The sequence below is a fragment of the Choristoneura fumiferana genome, chromosome 25, assembly GCF_025370935.1.
Source record: "Choristoneura fumiferana chromosome 25, NRCan_CFum_1, whole genome shotgun sequence".
Lineage (NCBI taxonomy): Eukaryota > Metazoa > Arthropoda > Insecta > Lepidoptera > Tortricidae > Choristoneura > Choristoneura fumiferana.
Genome location: NC_133496.1, coordinates 9,680,544 through 9,700,268, shown reverse-complemented (window position 1 = coordinate 9,700,268; position 19,725 = coordinate 9,680,544). Strand labels below are relative to the sequence as shown.

Sequence of the window (19,725 nt, the reverse complement as noted above, 5' to 3'; positions counted from 1 at the left end):
ATTACGATTAAGCTATAAAATTGCTGGTAATACCACACCATGGAGGAAGATACGTAATTAATTTTCTGTCATTTAAATCAAATTAGCTTGCAGTAGTGTCTTCGAATGTTATAACAAATTTAGAGTTGCACAATCCCGTCGTTTTGTCATCTTAAATTCGTAGGAGTACCGTTTACTTTTAAGTATCATCAATATGGTATAAGATTTGTTATCATAGCTTCAAGTATACTTGTTAGAAATTCAAAGAGGCATACAGGCACACCTATTGCGTTAACTTTAGATATACTCAAAGAAAGAAGCCGTGGTGGCCTAGTGGTTTGACCTATCGCCTCTCAAGCAGAGGGTCGGGGGTTCAAACCCCGGCTCGCACCTCTTGAGTTTTTCGAAATTCATGTGCGGAATTACATTTGATATTTACCACGAGCTTTGCGGTGAAGGAAAACATCGTGAGGAAACCTGTACAAATCTGCGAAGCAATTCAATGGTGCGTGTGAAGTTCCCAATCCGCACTGGGCCCGCGTGGGAACTATGGCCCAAGCCCTCTTGTTCTGAGAGCAGGCCTGTGCCCAGCAGTAGGCCGTATATAGGCTGGGATGATGATACTCGTAGATGCTAATAGCTTTTAGCCTTGTATCGATAATTAATACCTTTGGATCCCTAGTCATTGTCTTTGCTATTGAGTTGCGGTTGACGTCCAAAATTTTAACCATAATGTATTGCAAAACAAAGCCCTACTTTTTTATGTTGAGGTCTATTGTTGTACTGTACAACGGTCACTACTCAAGAAATGCTCAATGACCACAGCCATTACAACACGATTGACATTGTGTGTTATATTTTTCTTGCATAGCACGTTGTAAGAGACTTGACACGGATCTTTAGGCGTCATTAGTTGTCTGGTGGGTTCTTGGAAAGCCATCAAAGGCTGCTGTGACAAACCGGCGTTGTAATGAAAGTAGGCAAAATGATGATTTCATATTATAAAATTTTAGATCGTATATAATTTTACGTTGAATCTGAAGTTACTTCATTTTAGCTACATATAGTGTTGAAGTTCATCCGTTTTACTGCACCGCTTCTGCACCGTGTTTAAGTAGAAACTTCTTTATTAAGATTTTGAACAGAGCTACAATTTTGTTGAGTTGTGTCCGCAGCGGTGATGTTTTTTTTTTCATTGGATACATTCGTTCCTTCTCAGGGTTTAGAAAGATTCTTAACTCATCAAAAGACCCTAAAGCCCCTTAAAATGTTGTCAACAACATGTTTTTATAGTAAAGTTTGGGACAAATTGATTAAATCACACTCCTTTAGTTACATCCTTTGGGAGATTGTTGCAAATCTGTACCCTCTCCGATATTACGTTCATTCTACCATAGCTTATCGTACCTCGAGCTTGTTTTCTATTATTTATTTTTTCTAATTGCACATGTTAGCACCCCTCGTGTTACAGCTATTCATGGGAGGCAATGATTGCTTCCCATCAGAAAGAGAGAGAGAAAGACCTGGCATGCCCGTATTCCCCTTCTTATAAAAAACAAAACTGATTTTAAACCCTCGAAATAAAGTATATCTTGACTCTAAGTTCAGTAAGTATCTAGTCAGTGAAAAATATTGAGTTCATAGTTCATACATACAATTAGCTTCAGTACTCACAACAGTAAACAAACCTTCGAACGGACATTTTGATAATTTAAAACTGGAAAGTTAGGAAAGAAAGCCTCTTAAAAACTTTCACATATATTTTAAATCAAATATAAATTTGAATTACTAACGCAGCGCTGTTATAAAATCTAGAAAATATATTTATAAGAAGATGAAGAGAAAAAAAAATAGATTTAAAAGCCGTGTAAAATGACATGCATTTTTAGGGTTCCGTACCCAAAGGGTAAAAAAGGGACCTAATTACTAAGATTCCGCTGTCCGTCCATCCGTCTGTCACCAGGCTGGACAGTTGAATTAATTTTCATAGATTATGTATTTCTGTTGCCGCTATATCAACAAATACTAAAAACAGAATAAAATAATGGGGCTCCCATACATACAACAAACGCGTTTTTTTTTGCTAATGTCTAATGTTCAGGGGTCGGACAAAAAGTGCCGATGACGTCAAACCACTTATAGGATGATTTCAAATAGTATTTTTGATTTTCATAAGGAATTATCACTTATCATTTATCAACCTCTTTATTAAACGATATGAAATTTATTTTATCAACTGAATTCCATTGATTTATTTACGATTCTTTTGTTACTTCATTAATGCTACTTTGTTACTACATGTCACACGGAAGTTTAAATAAAAACATCATCTTGTGTGCAAGATTACGTCATTTTTACGTCATCCGCACTTTTTGTCCGACCCCTGCTAATGTTGTATAGATAATGGTACGGAACCCTTATTATATTATATTAACCCTTAAGTATGCGCGCCTTCAATTAATTTATTCTTATCCATCCATACTTCCATACTAATATTATTAATGTGAAAGTGTGTGTGTTTGTATGATTTTTGGCGTAGAGATAGTTTATGGGCCAGAGAGTGACATAGGCTACTTTTTATCTCGAAAAAATGCACAGTTCTCAAGCAAACAGCGCGCGATAACCGAATTCCACGCGGGTGAAGCCACGGGCAAAAGCATACTCATATAAACTCGATATGATAGAAAGAAAATTCTATTTTTTTGTGGGAATGTTTAATGATTTATGACACTTCATTAAGCTTGAATTATGAGTATGTCCTCTCATTAACAAGTTGATGAATACGTAACAACATTAACATGACTTAATTAAACTATAACAACTGACTTAATGTGACCTTTCTTTACATCATCAAACTAACCGGCACAATGTTCTTTAGGATATTAACTATCCGTGACTGTCAAAGTTACAAATGCGTAATTATTGACAACAATACATACATAACATAATAAAGCCGTGGTGGCCTAGTGGTTTGACCTAACGCCTCTCAAGCAGAGGGTCTTGGGTTCGAACCCCGGCTCGCACCTCTGAGTTTTTCGAAATTCATGTGCGAAATTACATTTGAAATTTACCACGAGCTTTGCGGTGAAGGAAAACATCGTGTGGAAACCTGCACAATCCTGCGATGCGATTCAATGGTTCGTGCGAAGTTCCCAATCCGCACCGGGCCCGCGTGGGAACTATGGCCCAAGCCCTCTTGTTCTGAGAGGAGGCCTGTGCCCAGCAGTGGGACGTATATAGGCTGGGATGATGAATAATAATAATTATTATTATTTATTCATTGATTCTAATTTTTATCAGCTGAAGCTTTTTAATATTCATGTCGACTGCACTACTGTTTGTTTGAAATTTCGCTTATTTTATATTTTCGTCGTACTCATAGCGTCTACTCTTTGTTCTGATATCCGTCAATCGTTCAAAGGTTACCTGGAAAAAATCCCTTTAAGAGATAAGTTCACCTTTGTACATCTTATTATCTTGTTATTTGTTAGTTTCATTTGTTTTTATGCACAATAAAGAGTTTACAATACAATACAATAATTAATGATTTAACCGTCTTCGATATGACGTTCGCCAAAATAGCTCTAAAGATAGTTTTATGCACAAAAAAGAGGGTCTGTATCCATACTATACTAATATCATAAATGCGAAAGTGTGTATGTTTGTGTGTTTTTTTTTATTCGACTGGATGTCAAACGAGCTAGTGGGTCTCCTGATGGTAAGAGATCACCACCGCCAATAGACACCTGCAACATAAGGGGGATTGCAGATGAGTTGCCTACCTAGAGGCCTAAGATGGGATACCTCAAGTGCCAGTAATTTCACCGGCTGTCTTACTCTCCACGCCGAAATGCAACAGTACAAACACTGCTGCTTCACGGCAGGATTAGCGAGCAAGATGGAGGTAGCAATCCGGCCGGACCGTGCACAAGGTAACAAGGTACCACCTGCAAAGTTTGTTTGTATGTTTGTCCGTCATTCACGTCAAAACGGAGCTACGGATCGACGTGATTTTTGGCATCGAGATAGTTTATGGGCCAGAGAGTGACATGGGCTACTTTATATCCCGGAAAAATGCACAGTTCCCGAGGGAACAGCTCGCGATAACCGAATTCCACGCGGGAGAAGCCGCGGGCAAAAGCTAGTATATAAAATATGCCTTTCGATGCATGTAGTCATTAAATTTGATTGAACTTGAAAAGAGCTGATGATCTTCAAATAGCTGAATATAGGCCTCGAGAATTTGTATCGGCTAGGAGCCCCTACATGGTTAATCCGGCCGTGCACAAGAAAGAGGTTCTGTATAATGTTCATACACTTAAATTAACACTATTTACAACAGTTTTAATTTACTGTATTCCAAACCTAAGCATTACATCTGCACAGACCTCCATCAGAATTTTAAGCGTTCTGCTTTGATCTCGGTGACAGATGCCATTTTTTCGCATGGCAACGCATTGGCAAAGGACTTCACGTAAATCAGCCACCGACAGCGAGGTTGAAAGTTCAATAAATTATTCTCCATTCAAAATGCTTGCAGGAGTTTACTTAATGATTTAGCCATAGAGTATGGAGAAATTTTGCAAAATCCCTACGAAGTAGGTAGTTCCGCTGCGGGACTAGTGGGTGTAAGCTTATAGAATTTATAAATCCAACAGTATGATAAAAGTCTCACAACGCTTTGTAATTCTATTTCGTACTCTTCTTCTTCTCTTATAAAATATGGCTTTTATAGGACAATTTCGCCAGTGTCAAAGTAAACTCTCTTTGAGAGGCACGTTGTACGGTGGTTGTAGTTTTTGCAACTTGATAGTAAAATTCCAGAAACCACGTGGAGACCACTTGCGCATTAAAAAAATGTCAGACACGAGAGCAATATATAATTTTGTGATCACTTTTCACTGTTAAGGTTAATCGCCGCATAAAACACTATCAAAATTATACTTCAACTAGCCAAAGAAACTTACCGAAATAGCAAAATTAGATATTGTCTACATCCGCCATGTTCAAATGCTACAAATCGAATTTCGTACTCGTATTTTACTCATTTGTGACTCAATAGACGTCATTTGTCTGATCATTTCAAAGTCTGCAACAAACATCCGCCTACTTTCTTTTAAAACCTGTTTTTAGGCATTTATATTGGAAATATTTAACGTGTTCATTTAATAAACACCAAACTGGATAGAATTTGGGCTGTCGCAGTCAACGGACATGGAGTTGATGTATGTGGCTGATGCGTGGAATCAATAACTATTTCTTTGAATCAAATTATATTTTATAACGTTAAAATACATCTGCTTTATAAAAACTACTTCTATTTTAACAGACTTCAAAAACAGGAAGTGCTCAATTTATTTATTCTTCGAAATACCCTAAAACAGTTGGACTGATTTGAAGAATTCTAGAACGTTTTAAGCTTTCGTGATTTTCACTCATGGTCAAAATACCACGAACGGGACTTACTCGTATCAAGCTAACGCAGTATAGGGTCGAGCATTACTGGTCCCCGTCACGAGTAGACACTCTACTCCACCATGTCAACTCGTGAATACGGTCAGTGTAATATTGCCGAAACGTCGAGGTAAAATGTTACTCGTGTGTGTTAGCGTGATAAGTCCCGTTTATGGATTACGCCTTTATGTACACCGCGCTTTAAGGGAATAGTCGTTTTTAGTTATATTTATATCCACATCGTTACAGAACAACCCAAATGTCAAAAATAACTGCAGACGTGTCTTTAGATTGGATGTTTTTTTTGAGTTAAAAGCACTTGTACCTTTGGACTGATGAAAAATTGCAGATAAGTAGAAATATGCCTTTAGAAACGGTGAGTTATGCCCATAGCGTAATCGAAAAAACTGGGTTAGGTGATAGCCAGAGATATGTCCTTTTGTCACAATATGTAACCAAACACGCTGAATCCAATGGTGTAATAAAAATATAAGGACATAACTCGTCTTATTCCCCTTTTCACTGGAGGCACTGAAATTCATTCGTCATTTTTAGGGTTCTGTACCCAAAAAGTACCAATGGAACCCTATTACTGAGACTCCGCTGTTTGTATGTCTGTCTGTCCGTCCGTCTGTCACTGTCTTTTGAGTTGTAATAGTTAGACACTTGAAAATTTCACAGATTATGTAGTACTGGGGCCGCTATAACAACTATCCCATACAACAAACATGATTGTTTTGACGTTTTTTGCTTGAAATAACGACAACAGGTAGACGCTTGAAATATTCACAGAATCTGTTGTTGTATAATCACTTTAAAAATAAATAATTAAATTAAAATTAAATAAATATTTAAGGGGGGCTCCCATACAACAAACTTGATTTTTTGCCGTTTTTTTGCTAATGTCTAATGTTGTATAGATACCTAATGGTACGGAACCCTTCATACGCGAGTCCGACTCGCACTTGGCCGGTTTTACTCATGCTGAATATTGTTTGCTATCGTTTTCACCCATTTCCGGAATGAGTTACGATGTACTTAACAGATACATCACTCTAACAGTAACTGACTGGGACTAACTGACTAGCCATGATAAGTGTCAGATTGTTGTTTTTTTTATGGTTTTGCTGTTCTTTGTAATATGTACTACTGTGAAAGCTTTGAAAGCTAACGTTTACAAGTAAAACTCAATTAAGTAAGCAATAAAACGACCACCACACACCGTAGGACGGTCAGTTTAAGAGTTTAGTGCACAGACGGATGCAGTGAAAGTTTTGTTTGCAGGTTGACGCTGACGCATGTGCTGATGAATTGGGAAAGAAAACTGGTTAGCACTTTTTGTTTAATGAATTTGTTTTGCTTAATTTAACCACAACTATTCAAATAGCTAATTCTTCCTAGTGCCTGGCTACTTAATAAGACAACAGACAAGGAGGAAAAGAGAAATGTTAATTAATTATTAAATGTCCCGGTCCTGGATTTAATAAAAGTAAAAAGCAAAGTAGGTACATAAAAAACAATAAGTAAAGAGATAATTGATGATCTTAATGTAACGCTTTAAGTTAAAAAGAAAAGTTGCATTATAATTAATTATGCCTGAAACGAAATTACGAAGTAAATCAACCAGCTAACGACAATTAAAAAAGGGAACTATCAAATATAAGTTAAGTAGATAACAATGAAGATAATAAGGCTGAAGTGAATATAATTAATGGTCCGATATAACATGATGGAGATGGAAAAACCACAGGTATGCTGTGCTGGTCGTATGCGGAACGCGTAATTTCACTGCGATGCTTTCGAAATCAAAAGTCTGATCACATTCACTCACGAATCTGTTATTACTTTGACAACGCAGTGGAGGGTATGTTTTAATTTGTTAATAGTTATTACAGAAAAGAACATACCTAGCACCTAATAACAAGAACACTTTAAAAAAATACAGATATAATGCTTCGAAAAACAAACAAGTTGAAACGTTTCTTGCCATAATGTAGCAATCGCAGAACTTGGTTAATACAAAAATTGAATTTTCATCTTTTGTATTTCCTTAGAGTACCGATATTGCCATTTCTGAGTCTCCTTTCGTTACAGATTGAGCCGAGAGATTAAATAAATGGCCTTTTGGACATATAAGTGTCTCGCAATTTTAGCATGTGTTACATTTGTAATCCTTTTACTATTAATTCTTTGGTTTCCAAGATTCTGGTTAAAATACTAATGGAAATGTAGAAAACATGCATCGAATGAACTTGATCTACTAACTTAGTCTTTGGCAAATAATGATGCTGCCAATAAAAATATGCTAATCACAACTCTCTGAATACAAATGAATGAAAACGAAAGTCATCTAGAACTCATAGTGAAGTGAAACCATAACATATTATCTGCAGTCGTAATACAACAAATGTTAACTTTAAAATGACGAGTTAACGAGGTAATTTAGATCATTTGCGGTGGTTCATAAGACACCAAATAGTAAAGGTAGTTGATCAATAAGAATCTGAAGCTGGCGTGTTTCGTTCCGCTTTCCATTGGCGCATGCTTGGGATATTCGCGTGGATAACGCACCCTGCGCGTGAGTGGAAGAGCAACTGACAGGAAAAATTGGCTGTAAAACTGAATAATTCCATTTTTTTTACTTCTTATTACACTTAATTAACAGAACTTGGCCTCTCCATGAAGAACTTTGACGAATCGTAAAACTACCTCGATGTAACGTGTTGGAATCCTATCGCTTTTATCAATTATGCCCTTTAATTAAATGATATAGCAGGGAAGTAAAACGAACCGTAAACGCGATTGCGAGCGCCTGTCAAAAACACGAAAAATATTATTGAAAGAAAATAGGTACAAAAAAAAACATCGTTTAGTGTAAATTGTATATTGTATTAATATTAATACAGCCTCTCATGTTTTACACGCTGTTGTGCACCTATAAAGTTACGGAAGGCAACAAACTATTTTACACATCCCGGGATAAAAAGACGCCTTAATAAATCTGGAATACTGTAGCTTTATAAAAATTGAATTATAGGTAAATAAGTGATATTAGTTACAAATAATATTAATGCAAAGTAAAGACTGTAAATAAATATTACTTAAAGTATTTAGTCAAATAGGTGAATTAAAAAAAATCGTGACCTCGTTCCTAAACTATCTCGAAAAATAATGGGGTCAATGTTGTATTACAATATAGGTATTATAAGTCAATTCATAAGGACGGGCACGAATGAATAGAACGAAAATTATGCTTCTCAACGTGTGTGCCGTTTTTATACCTAAAGGGACCTTTAAATATTTTGTAAACAAGTATAGGTATTATACTTTGTATAACTCGATTATCACTTATTGTATCGACCAGCATTTAATCATTTTGTGATGCATACATAGACATTATCATTCACTCATTCAATTCATTCATGCAAGCTTTTATGAATCGACCTGTACCAATTTAATTCAATCAAAACAAAAGACAAAGCACTTCTCGAGTGTGATTTATGTTGTGACTTCTAGGACTTTTAATAAAATAACAATTAGAATTACTTGCTAAACAGATACAAATGTCAATGTTCTCGTGTAGCTGTAATAATTTTGGTCAACATAAAAAACATCTCTTTAATTGTAGGTTGAAAAATATACGTAAGTAATTAACATGTAGTCAGACAAGAACAACAATGAACTTAATGAATATTTTTTGGATATGAAAAGTACCTATGTACTTACATCTAATTGGTTGTCTGTAAGAGATCGCTTTTAAGCGAAAAGACCTATCGTCTCCCATGCATTTTGTCTTTGTATAATATTAATTTTTTAAACAGCTTTGTGGTGCTTAATAAAGAATATTTGCATTCTATTGTTACTAATTACGTACTTAAATGAAAATAAAAGTAACGGCTACCAAACGACTACAGCAACATTTTAAACAGCAGCTGAGACCGCGATACAAGAACAGGAAAAAAACGCAAAGGAAACTCGAGTCAATCCATTAAAAGTATGTTCGCTAAGTGTGTCTGTTGGTCATCCGACAAACCAGTTGGCTAGATAATTTGCTTCCATGGACGAAGAAAAAGAAACGGTAGGAAAATAATTATTAGGGATTCATTATGTGTATTTTTAAATCATTTAAGAAAAACATTAACGTATTACCTATGACTGCGACAATTTCTCTTGTTCGAAAATTAGTAGCGATGATTTATTGAGTAATGTCATGACTGTACGTTATTTAGACTTTCGAAGAAGACAGTGAAGATAATTGTCTCATTTGACGAATATTTTAACTATTGGCTATTAATTATTAGTATTTTTTGGAATTTTCGTGCCGTCGAGAACTTATGTAAGGGAACTTCTAGGCTCAAAATTTTATTATTTTTCATAATTATTTTTTTTATCGCACTACATAATATTTTTATCTTCATTTTGTACATTTTAATGACTAAGAATAATACTCACGCGAGTTCTCTTTGGCGTTCTTATATTACTGACGATTCAAAAAATGGTTTTTAGTTAAGTGTGAGATTATTATAATATGTCGGCGGCCGATCGTAAAATCCGCCAGATCACGATATTCCTAGGCACATCATGAAATGGCGCCATTTTATGATATGCCTAAAAGTTGGCCAGGCATATCACGATTTGCCTGAGAAACAATACGGCAGATCAATTAGAGCAACGCATTCGTCGATATTCCTAGCTTTATATCGGGCACATCGTGATATGCGGAAAAAAAATAAAAAATTAGGTACGACGAGCGAAGCGAGGAGTGGTTAGTTTGAATTGTGACCACTACGCACGAACCGAGCGAGCGAAGCGAGCGTGCCGCGGCAGCGGCCGGCGAAGTGCCAGAAACGATATGGCGGCGTTTCATGATATGCCTAGGAATTTCATGATCTGCCGGAACGTCACTAGGCAAATCGTCAAACGGTGAGTTTGGAACGATATGGCGGATGTCCCTTAGCAAATTCATGAAATGGCGCCGTTTCACGATATGCCTAGGAATTTCGTGATCTCGCGGAATTTACGATCGGCCGCCGACATATAGAATAATTAACTTTGTTTTTTTTTAATGTTTCGAAAATCTAGCGTCACTATCATTAAAGCTTTTGAACCATTAGCCAAAATGTGTATTAGTCACAGTTGTCAAAAATTTGCAAAATACGCAAAAAATGTGAAGTGAAACCGAAAGTCATGCTAATTTTGCCTTCATTCTATAAACTGTAGTGACTACGGCTTCTTTAGTCATTTTGCTTTCAGTTGAATTTTTTAACCTTTTTGTCTCGATTGTTTCAGTTCTGCTCTAAAAGGGTCCCATAACATACTATATTCTTCTCTGTCTATACGTTACTCAATTCGCCTGCTTGTCCATCCGTCTGTTACAGGATTTTAATCTTGCACTGTAATAAAAAAATAACAAAATCTTGTACGGTTCCCCTTTTATAGTTTTTCAATACAATGTAAGTGATTTCATTTTTCTGGTCCATTTTTTACCTCTATTGTGGTTCAAGAGATTCAGATGATACGAGGTTACTAACAGATAGTTTATATTTGTTCCTAATTGTCTACTTCTTTGATCATGAAACTACCGCGAGACTCACTCATATTAAAAGATATTGTACCGGATAACTCACGTCTTAAATTGAGTTCAGCTCGACATGTTTCGGGCTTATTTGTAGCCCTTCTTCCCTGAAGCGCTGTTGCGCGCCGGTGTTAGTTTCGTCGGGTAGTCGTGCGAGCAGAGCGGTAGCGCGCAGTGCGCGTGTTGAAGCAGCTACCAAGTCACGTTGCTCCTAGGAAGAAGGGCTTATGAGTTATCCGGTACAATAACGAGTATCCATACTTAATATTATAAATGCGAAAATGTGTGTGTTTGTATGTTTGTCCGTCTTTCACTTCGAAACGGAAAGATGGATCGACATTATTTTTGGCATAGAGATAATTTAGAGACCAAAGAGTGGTATAAGTAGGCTTCTTTTATGCCGCACAAAAACTTGCTACGCGGGCAAAAGCTAGTCATTTAATATTTATGTCTACTTCTTTGTCTTGTCCCGAAAGTTATAAATCGTAAAAAATTCTTACACTTATAATTATGACACTTAATGTTTCTTAAAATGCCTTCTTCAAAGTTATTTGATTCCTTAACATCTGCAGGTTTATCTCTATAGCCTTCAATGTTCTCAGAAACAAGTTAGACGTGTTAACTAAACGTTAAAGGGAACAAGATGACGGCCCAGAAACTAGTTTTATCAGGTTTACTTACCTTCATTGAGATGGCCTTGAAAAAATTCAGATTACTTTCAAATGTGATGGGCCTGGGCAATGGTGATAGAAATCACGTCGTTGCGGAATTGGCATAGCGTCTGTTTGACTTCATCGTGTATATAATGATCACAGCTTGACGTTTAATGACACGCTATCATTTTATGTAGAGTACAACATCACATCAAGTCAACTCAACGTAGTGTCGACTCCAGTTTGGTAAAAAATATGGATACAAAAATGTTTCTTTTTAGGGGTTCCGGAGCCAAAATGGCAAAAACGGAACCCTTATAGTTTCGCCATGTCTGTCTATATGTCCGTCCGTGGCTTTGCTCAGGGACTATCAACTATCAATGCAATTTTTCAATTCAGTGATTTCTTTGCGAAATATTCAACTTTAAAGTAACTCTAAATCCTAAACCGGTCGGTGAAAAAATTTGAAAAAAATCAGGATTGTAGTAAGTATATCAAACTTACAAGGAAAACTATAACGGTTAAGTTTGCTTGAGAATTATCAGTTGTTTAAGAGTAAATAGCAGCCTAAGGTATAAAATATACCTAAGCTTGGAAGATTTTCTATTATTATTATTATTATTATTCCGTATAAAATACGAAATCCTTAGAAAAACATTACTTAATTTTTTCGTAATGGCTACGGAACCCTACTTTGGGCGTGTCCGACACGCTTTTAGGCGGTTTACCTAGAAAATAGCTTATCATCTAACCTATTCCATACCATTTTTTTATTTCTTTAGAGTTTAATTTTTACTATTGTTTCTTACTAAAACTTTAATATTGCTAGTAATTGAATACAAATTTAAGATTTATGGCGGCAATAAACATATTTCACATAATTATTTGTCTTCTGGCCTCGATAAGCTTCATCTTTTTTAACATCTGTACGAAACCCGTTCAGACTCGATTTCACATTCACTGCCATGGAATGGAAAGACCCCATGGGCCAAAAAGCGAAGCCTGCTTATAAAACTTATAAATCTTTTGATTGCAGCGATTTTCACTGTTAAAATATTAGTGAAAGTGTGATTCTTAGTTTGACAACACAATATTTTAATTTATTTATAGTATTCGTTTCGCATTTTTGATCAGTCGTGGCTTGAACGCACGGTATCATTTTGTTTATAGCGCCCTTGACTTCTGGTGTAAATTAAAATAACGTTTATTATCTTTAATACCGTCATCAAAATGGTGATTTCGAAGCATTTGTAAAATGAAAATTCTCCTCTTTAAGCACGTTATAGGTGACTATAAGAATTTTTGGAAAATGTTTGCGTAAATAATTAATTTTAATTAATTTGTTAGATAATGAATGTTGTTCATTTATTTATTTATTTATTTATTGAATAAAATACATGCAAGCTTACAGTACGAAACCAAAACACTCACACATTAATTACAAAAACAACTAAAAAAATGTACATGACAAAAAATACATTAAGTACTTAATTGAGGAAACAATGTTCATGTTATCTTCACAATCAAAAACATGGTTTTTTGAACCACAGCATCTACCATTTACTTTCTTATTAGTCTCCTCGTGAATTTCTATTTATGTAAGTTTTTTTCGGATGATTTTAAGTAAAGTTTCTAGTTATTGCATTACGCTGCTGCACACGTGTGTTTTTGCAATTCGATTATTTCCTTATTTCACGCATTTATTGGTTTAATTCAGCAAATTAACAATAATTGTCACGCTCATTGATAAGTGCTTTAATCTGGACCTTTTCGTTATAGTAATAGAAGCAAACAGTTTGATTACTTCAAATAAATGACTGTCAACTTTCAATCGATTAGTTTCCGCCTTAATTATTTTTTCTTGGCTAAATTTCATTCGTAATAAGCGGTCTGTTAAACTGTTTCTTTAACTTACACTTATGTATTTGTACTAAAATAGTAACTGCAATGTATAAAATTAATAACTTTCTCTGTCAAAGTTGTCGTGTTACTTGTCTTATTGTTTACTTTTTTAAGTATAATTATTTGATAGGACTATTGTATTGCTGTCTTATTTAATTACCTGTTCTCTTTTTACAGAAGCGATGTCAACTCAAGTTGGGTTCAAACGGCTGAGCACAATTTACCACAAGACAGGTGACACTGAAGACTCGAACAATACAAATACTCGACCAACTTTCGAGTATTAAAATTCATAATTTGCCAAAAAAGAATGGAATTAATGAGCTTGTACGTGACTGCTCACAAAAATTGTTTGTGTGCTAGCATTTGAAATATATAAGTGAAACAAGAATTGTGTTCAAACAGTGATGCTGTGACAATGGCGACAGATTGCCGCTATGTGTGCCCGAGCGCATCCCAGCATAGGCAATATCGGAGGATAGAAATAGTTAATATATTTAAAATAGCACTAGTTCTAATATTACTTGTGAACGTAAGAATAACTGAAAGTAGTGAAAACGTAACGAACGATGACGTGGAATCAAAACATAATGATATGGCGGCACGGATGAGAATCATAGGAAGAACATTAGGCAAATCCTTTTTTAGTGACGTGTATCAAAACGGGACGTTCCGGACCGGTAACAATTTGTGGGATGATATATTAAACAAGTGCACTAAGAGTCCTTCAGTGAGTTGTTTGCAGAAGAACGTTTATAGTTACTTGGATGACAGTTTGAAATTTGACGGTGATGTGAACTTAGCTAGTGGCGTGTGTTTTAAAAAGAACAATGTGGATGTTAACAAGTACAGCGAAGAAGCCAACGTTATCTACCTCACGGGAAGCAAGGATACGGAAGAGGCGAGGGCGCAAGATGAAGAAAATGAAATAAAGGACGAAGAAGAATCAGGTAAATGTAACTTTAATATATAATCATTGAAAAATTACAAAAGAAAGTTTTATGTGGGCTTAGTAACGCGAATAGTTATAAATTAGGTTAACGTTTACGTACAAATTTTTCGCATCTTGCATTTTCAATTATCAACAGAAATGTATCGATATTATTTGATATCTTATAAGAAATAAAATTAGCAATAAATAGAACAACTTTCCTTACATGGAATGCAAAAAATGAAAACAGTATTTCTAAAACCAGACTTTTTGCGATGATTTACTTTTCTAATGCTTTCTGAGATTGATTTGAACTAGGAAACATTTTATTTTTTCTTTCGATGAAAACAGCATCATACTGCAGCTCCTCTAGGTTTTTCAGTGCTCACTGTAAATTGGTTAGAGCTTTTTTTCTTCCTACCGTTCGCCTTGTGTTAATGTACCTGTTGGCGTTTTTCTCGGTCTGTCTTTGTCTGAGAAATTTACTAGCCAGAAAAAAAACTCCTTCGCTGAAATTTTGTTTAAAATTATCCCTTGTGTTAATCCACGTTTACGTATAATACTCCCAAATTATTTGACCCGTTTTGAGTGATAAAGTAAAAGCATGCAACACACATCAATACTTTCACTTTTTATATCATTAATTAAGATAACAGTATCCTACGACCTAACATTCTGCATCTACCTTATACGGGTTCGATCTACATTGCGTGTATCATTAACGTGAAACCTATATTATATACCTTTGAGCTTTACGCACCGTCCATTTCTTCTTTAATATGCACTAATTTCAAGCTTCATGAATACTGGCAAAGCAATGAACGACCACACACCTTTGCGACAGTTTAAACTCGGACAAAGCCGAGTAAAATTTCTCATTATTATCAATAAACTTAACCACTCATTCGTCACAGTAGGTCAAAGTACTCTAGAAAACCAAAGACATGCGTGAAAACGCATTTACATACGCTGACAATGTGCTATTCCTTGACACGCATGTCACGTAACTCAGCCTAAAGTAGGTAGCTGTAGAAACGTAGAGACCTATCCATTCTTGCCAGAGCTATGAAGTGTGACTTTCTACAGACATAAATATTTCGAAGCGACCGGCTTTCCTGCATCTCCTGAAAATACAATTATAATGTTTCATCAAATTTACGAGTTCAATGTCAAGGTAAAGGGTCAAAGTCATCACACTTTTGTTCAATTAAAAATGAAAGTAATTCATTTACTTAACTGTTTTTTAAATGTAACTACTGTAAAATCACGTTTTCATATAAATTTAATTATTCTGAGTTATACACGAATACCGGACGAGTTGTAGGCCAAGTTGACCGAGTGAAACAATTACCAACTCAAAACGGCCACCGAGAAAACCTAGATGGTAAGAACTGGAACAAGTCTACTTCTTTTAGAAGATCTAGCGACTCCTTTTAATATAGCTGGGGCAGCAGAAGCATTGAAAGACTTATCTAATCTTGTCACAGCAGAAGGACACAATAATACTTTTAAAAGGTTCATGGTAATTTATAAAATTACACACGTTGCTGCTCGCCAGTTCTGTTAGCTTGAACTTGGCTTGACACGCTACCGCGTGTCTAGATTAGATATATGCATCATAATCACGGGTAGACTCATGACAGGGTCTGATCACCTGATCATGACATTATCTAATAACAAATACATCGAGCGAGAAGGACACAATGTTCAGATTATACTTAGTAGTAAATACAAGAACTCAAAAATAATGCACGACTAAAACAGTAAACTCATCAATAATAATAAACAATTGTTAAGAAAGGCAAGAAGGCATTAATTTGGTCATTGACATTAGAAATCAGTCGTCTGGTCGAAGAAGAAAAAGAAGAGACATTTAACGGTATTTTTTTTATTATAATGCAAGTTTTTTTGTGTCTTGACCTCTACAAAATGTTTTGATTGTCAAAGGTTTGACTAAAATTTTAATTTTAAAACGTAATCATTACATACACTAGCAGTTTAATGGGTAACAATTCTATGAACAACTAGCGTTTTCTAATAATATACCGGTAAAGTATAAATTTAAAAACAAATTTACCTTTATTCGTTTAGATACAGTTCCGTTGCTTTGGGTTTCGGAAAAAATATTCTAAGTACACTTTGGTACATCTTACATGATACACAAATTATAATTCTGTCTTTCAAATCTTTTCGTCTAGTATTTCATGCTGTGCATTGCTTGTCAGTTAGTTTTTGAGAGCTGTAAAAGATATTAATTCTTTATACATGTACGTACGACGTAAGTATTGGTAAAATTGAAATTCTGCAAACATCAGTTTTACCGAGAGCGCCAAAGTTTGCATAATCTTCGCTAGTCTTACCGCAATTTTTGTCGGAATCATCTTTTGTCATAATTGTTTTCCCGCTAAAACCTGTAATTTTTCTGAAAATTTTAAATAGTCATCCTATAGAAAACTATAGGTTAGGTTAGGTTTTATAACAATTCGGAACAATCATTGGATTCAGAGAAAAAGAATTATGACAAGCGATCATTCTGACAAACATTACGGACTGTCAATAAGTATGCCAGCCAGGATATGGACCCGGTCACATTAATAATTTTAATGCTACTTAGTATTATAAATGCGAAAGTTTGTGAGTGAGTGAGTATGTTTGGTAGGTACTCTTTCACGCTGAAACGGCTGGACGGATTTGGATGAAATTTGGTATGTATATAGCTAAACATCTGTAATAAAACATAGGCTACGTTTTACTCTGATATTCCCGCGGAATAGGGATAAAATCTCGAAACAACCACCACTGGGCTTAGAGTCATGAAATTGACAATAATGATTGTTTTTAATGTAACGGCAATGAAAACCACGATTAAATTTTCGGGAATTCCCACGGGAATTTAAAAAAATGCCATTTTTTTTAATTCAGCTGCCGGGTGTAATGAATATGAATATGAATACGTGTGCGAAGCCGCGGGTAAACACTCGTGACTAATATATTCAAAGAATACGGATGTTAGCTAAAGGTGGGCTCGCTGCATTAGCGACATCAGTTTTAATAATAGAAGTGTTAAATCCAATTACCACCATCATAGTCTCAAAGCTTTCCAAACTGGTATACTCTTGTGTTGTGAATTTAACCTATTATCTACGAAACTTGCTAAATGCAGAAGTCGAAAGCATTCGTGATAAGTGAAAGCAAAATAAGAGTAAAACGCTACCTGTCAATGGCGGTCAATTTCCAATCTTTTACTCCGCACAATAGGATCGAAAATTGATTGTAATGTCAAACCGATCAGCTTAGACATAATGTTTGTTTTTGGTTTCATTTTTGAGCTAGGTAGGATTTATTACAGAGGGCAAAGATTGATTTTTGAACGTCACTTTGGATCGGGATGTTATTTTGTTCGACTCATTCATGATCTCGGCATTACACGTGGTGCCTTGTATGACGAAATGTTTTGGTACCTACGTTAGTTATTTTACAACGGTCTTTGTATATGTGTAAAACTTAGGTAAAGGACCTGGTGTATGTAGTAGTAACGTGTCCGTATAAAATTGACGTTCCAAATTAGAAAAGTGATTTAAACTCCATATCAATTCTGTGAACTAGGTACCCACTACACAAAACAGATCCTTTACTTTAGTTTTTCACTTAGAACAGCATTTTGTTTCGAAAGCTTCATAAGTAAACCGGCCAAGCGCAAGTCGGACTTGTGCAGTAAAGGTCACATAATTCACTAAAAAAGTAATAACTAAGTATGAGTGAAAAAAGTGAAAGTTTAAAACAATAGCAGTTTAAGTTCATAAAAAGCAGCCGCTGACAGACAAATTTAAAAAATAAATTAGGACCGATTCACGCTTGACCGGTTTTTGCCATTTGATATTTATCTTTATTACTTTTCCAAGTTTGAGGTTTTTATGTTTAAGTTTTAATAATATTTTTGTGTTCGTTTCTTGTGTGGGGCGGGGGACCCCTTAATATCAAAAAATAAAGATTGGCAAGGGGGAAGCGAGTTATTACCATGATACGCCACTCAAGCGCATTCAAATGTTTACATAAGTACTGTATCGAACAACTAAATTGAATTCAAGAGAGATTATGTTAAATGAACTGAGACAGACGACAGTTTATTTCTAGAACGTCCGGTTAAGCGGTTAGTGGTTGTAAGTCTGCAGATGGGATGAGAATGAAAAAGTTGCATAAAAATATAAAATTACTAAAGTAGTAGTAGTAGTACGAGTAGTAAATCTTTTTACTGTACAAAAAGGAAATACAGATTGATTACAAACAGAAAGGTACATAGTACAAAGGCGGTCTTATCCCCGAAAGGATCTTTGCCAGTCAACCTTTGAGTGGTAGTTACCGGATAGTTTTGTAGGAGAAATGACTCTGATTTTGAATATGCTGCTTGTTCCGAAAGGATGCAATTGCTAACTTTTCATTGAAGTTATAAAACAAACAATTATTAAGTACTATGTAGTTACATTTTATAATAAATTTTAAAATAACCGATAATTTCAACGAATCGAATGGAATAACCCTCTCCACGAGAGTTTAACTCGTGTTTTTCCGTTTTTTGTTGCAGCAGCAATAGGTACAATTACTCATTATTAGTCATTATTGCATACGTTTCAGCTATCTATTTATGTTTTATGGTTCATGAGATACAGGCCTGTGACGGACAGACAAATAGATAGAAGGACGAACAGTGTAGCAACATTAGTAGAGTTCCGTTTGTCGTGCTTTGTGTACGGAACTGTAACAAAACCTTAATGAAAACTTAACTCATTCGCAACCACGTATCGCTCCGCGCTACGCTCGTAACCAGTCGAAGCGTTTTCCCGCTTTGTAGCAAACGCCACAGAACCCGATGTCAGGTTCCTGGCACTGAGTATGTTAAAAAGCCATAGGCATTCATAATTAACCATAAGCAGTACTAGGTTAACAATGCAATAACTTGAAGCCATCAACACTCAATACTCATACATGCTGTTACCGCAAATGTTTGGCGAAAGCTACACCGAAGCCCATAACTTGGGAACGCACCGCAAATTATACTTCTTGCCATGTTAACGGCCTTGACACGACGCATACGGTGTCATATCCAACACACAACAGCAATACAATAAGTACTATAACTTTTCATGGAACACTATTCGCATAATAAAAAGTTCGAAACAATAGTGTATTAAGGAAAACGCGGTAATCAATACGATTTTATCGCTACAGTGCGA

The 19,725-nt window shown here is 35.5% G+C and overlaps 1 protein-coding gene across 3 annotated transcripts in view; it reads left to right on the top strand.

Annotated features, from left to right (window-relative positions):
* Positions 1 to 19,725, top strand: part of Osi17 (DUF1676 domain-containing protein Osi17) — a 34,942-nt gene that overhangs the window by 5,676 nt on the left and 9,541 nt on the right. The window contains exons 2-3 of one of the 3 annotated variants that reach the window (XM_074107297.1): positions 6,718 to 6,760; positions 13,741 to 14,513. In XM_074107297.1, coding sequence (XP_073963398.1) covers positions 13,982 to 14,513 — 532 coding nt within the window. In that variant the 5' untranslated portion in view covers positions 6,718 to 6,760; positions 13,741 to 13,981. Of the gene's footprint in view, positions 1 to 6,717; positions 6,761 to 12,833; positions 12,948 to 13,740; positions 14,514 to 19,725 lie in introns of those variants that run through there. The other 2 variants (XM_074107299.1, XM_074107296.1) reach the window with 2 other exon arrangements.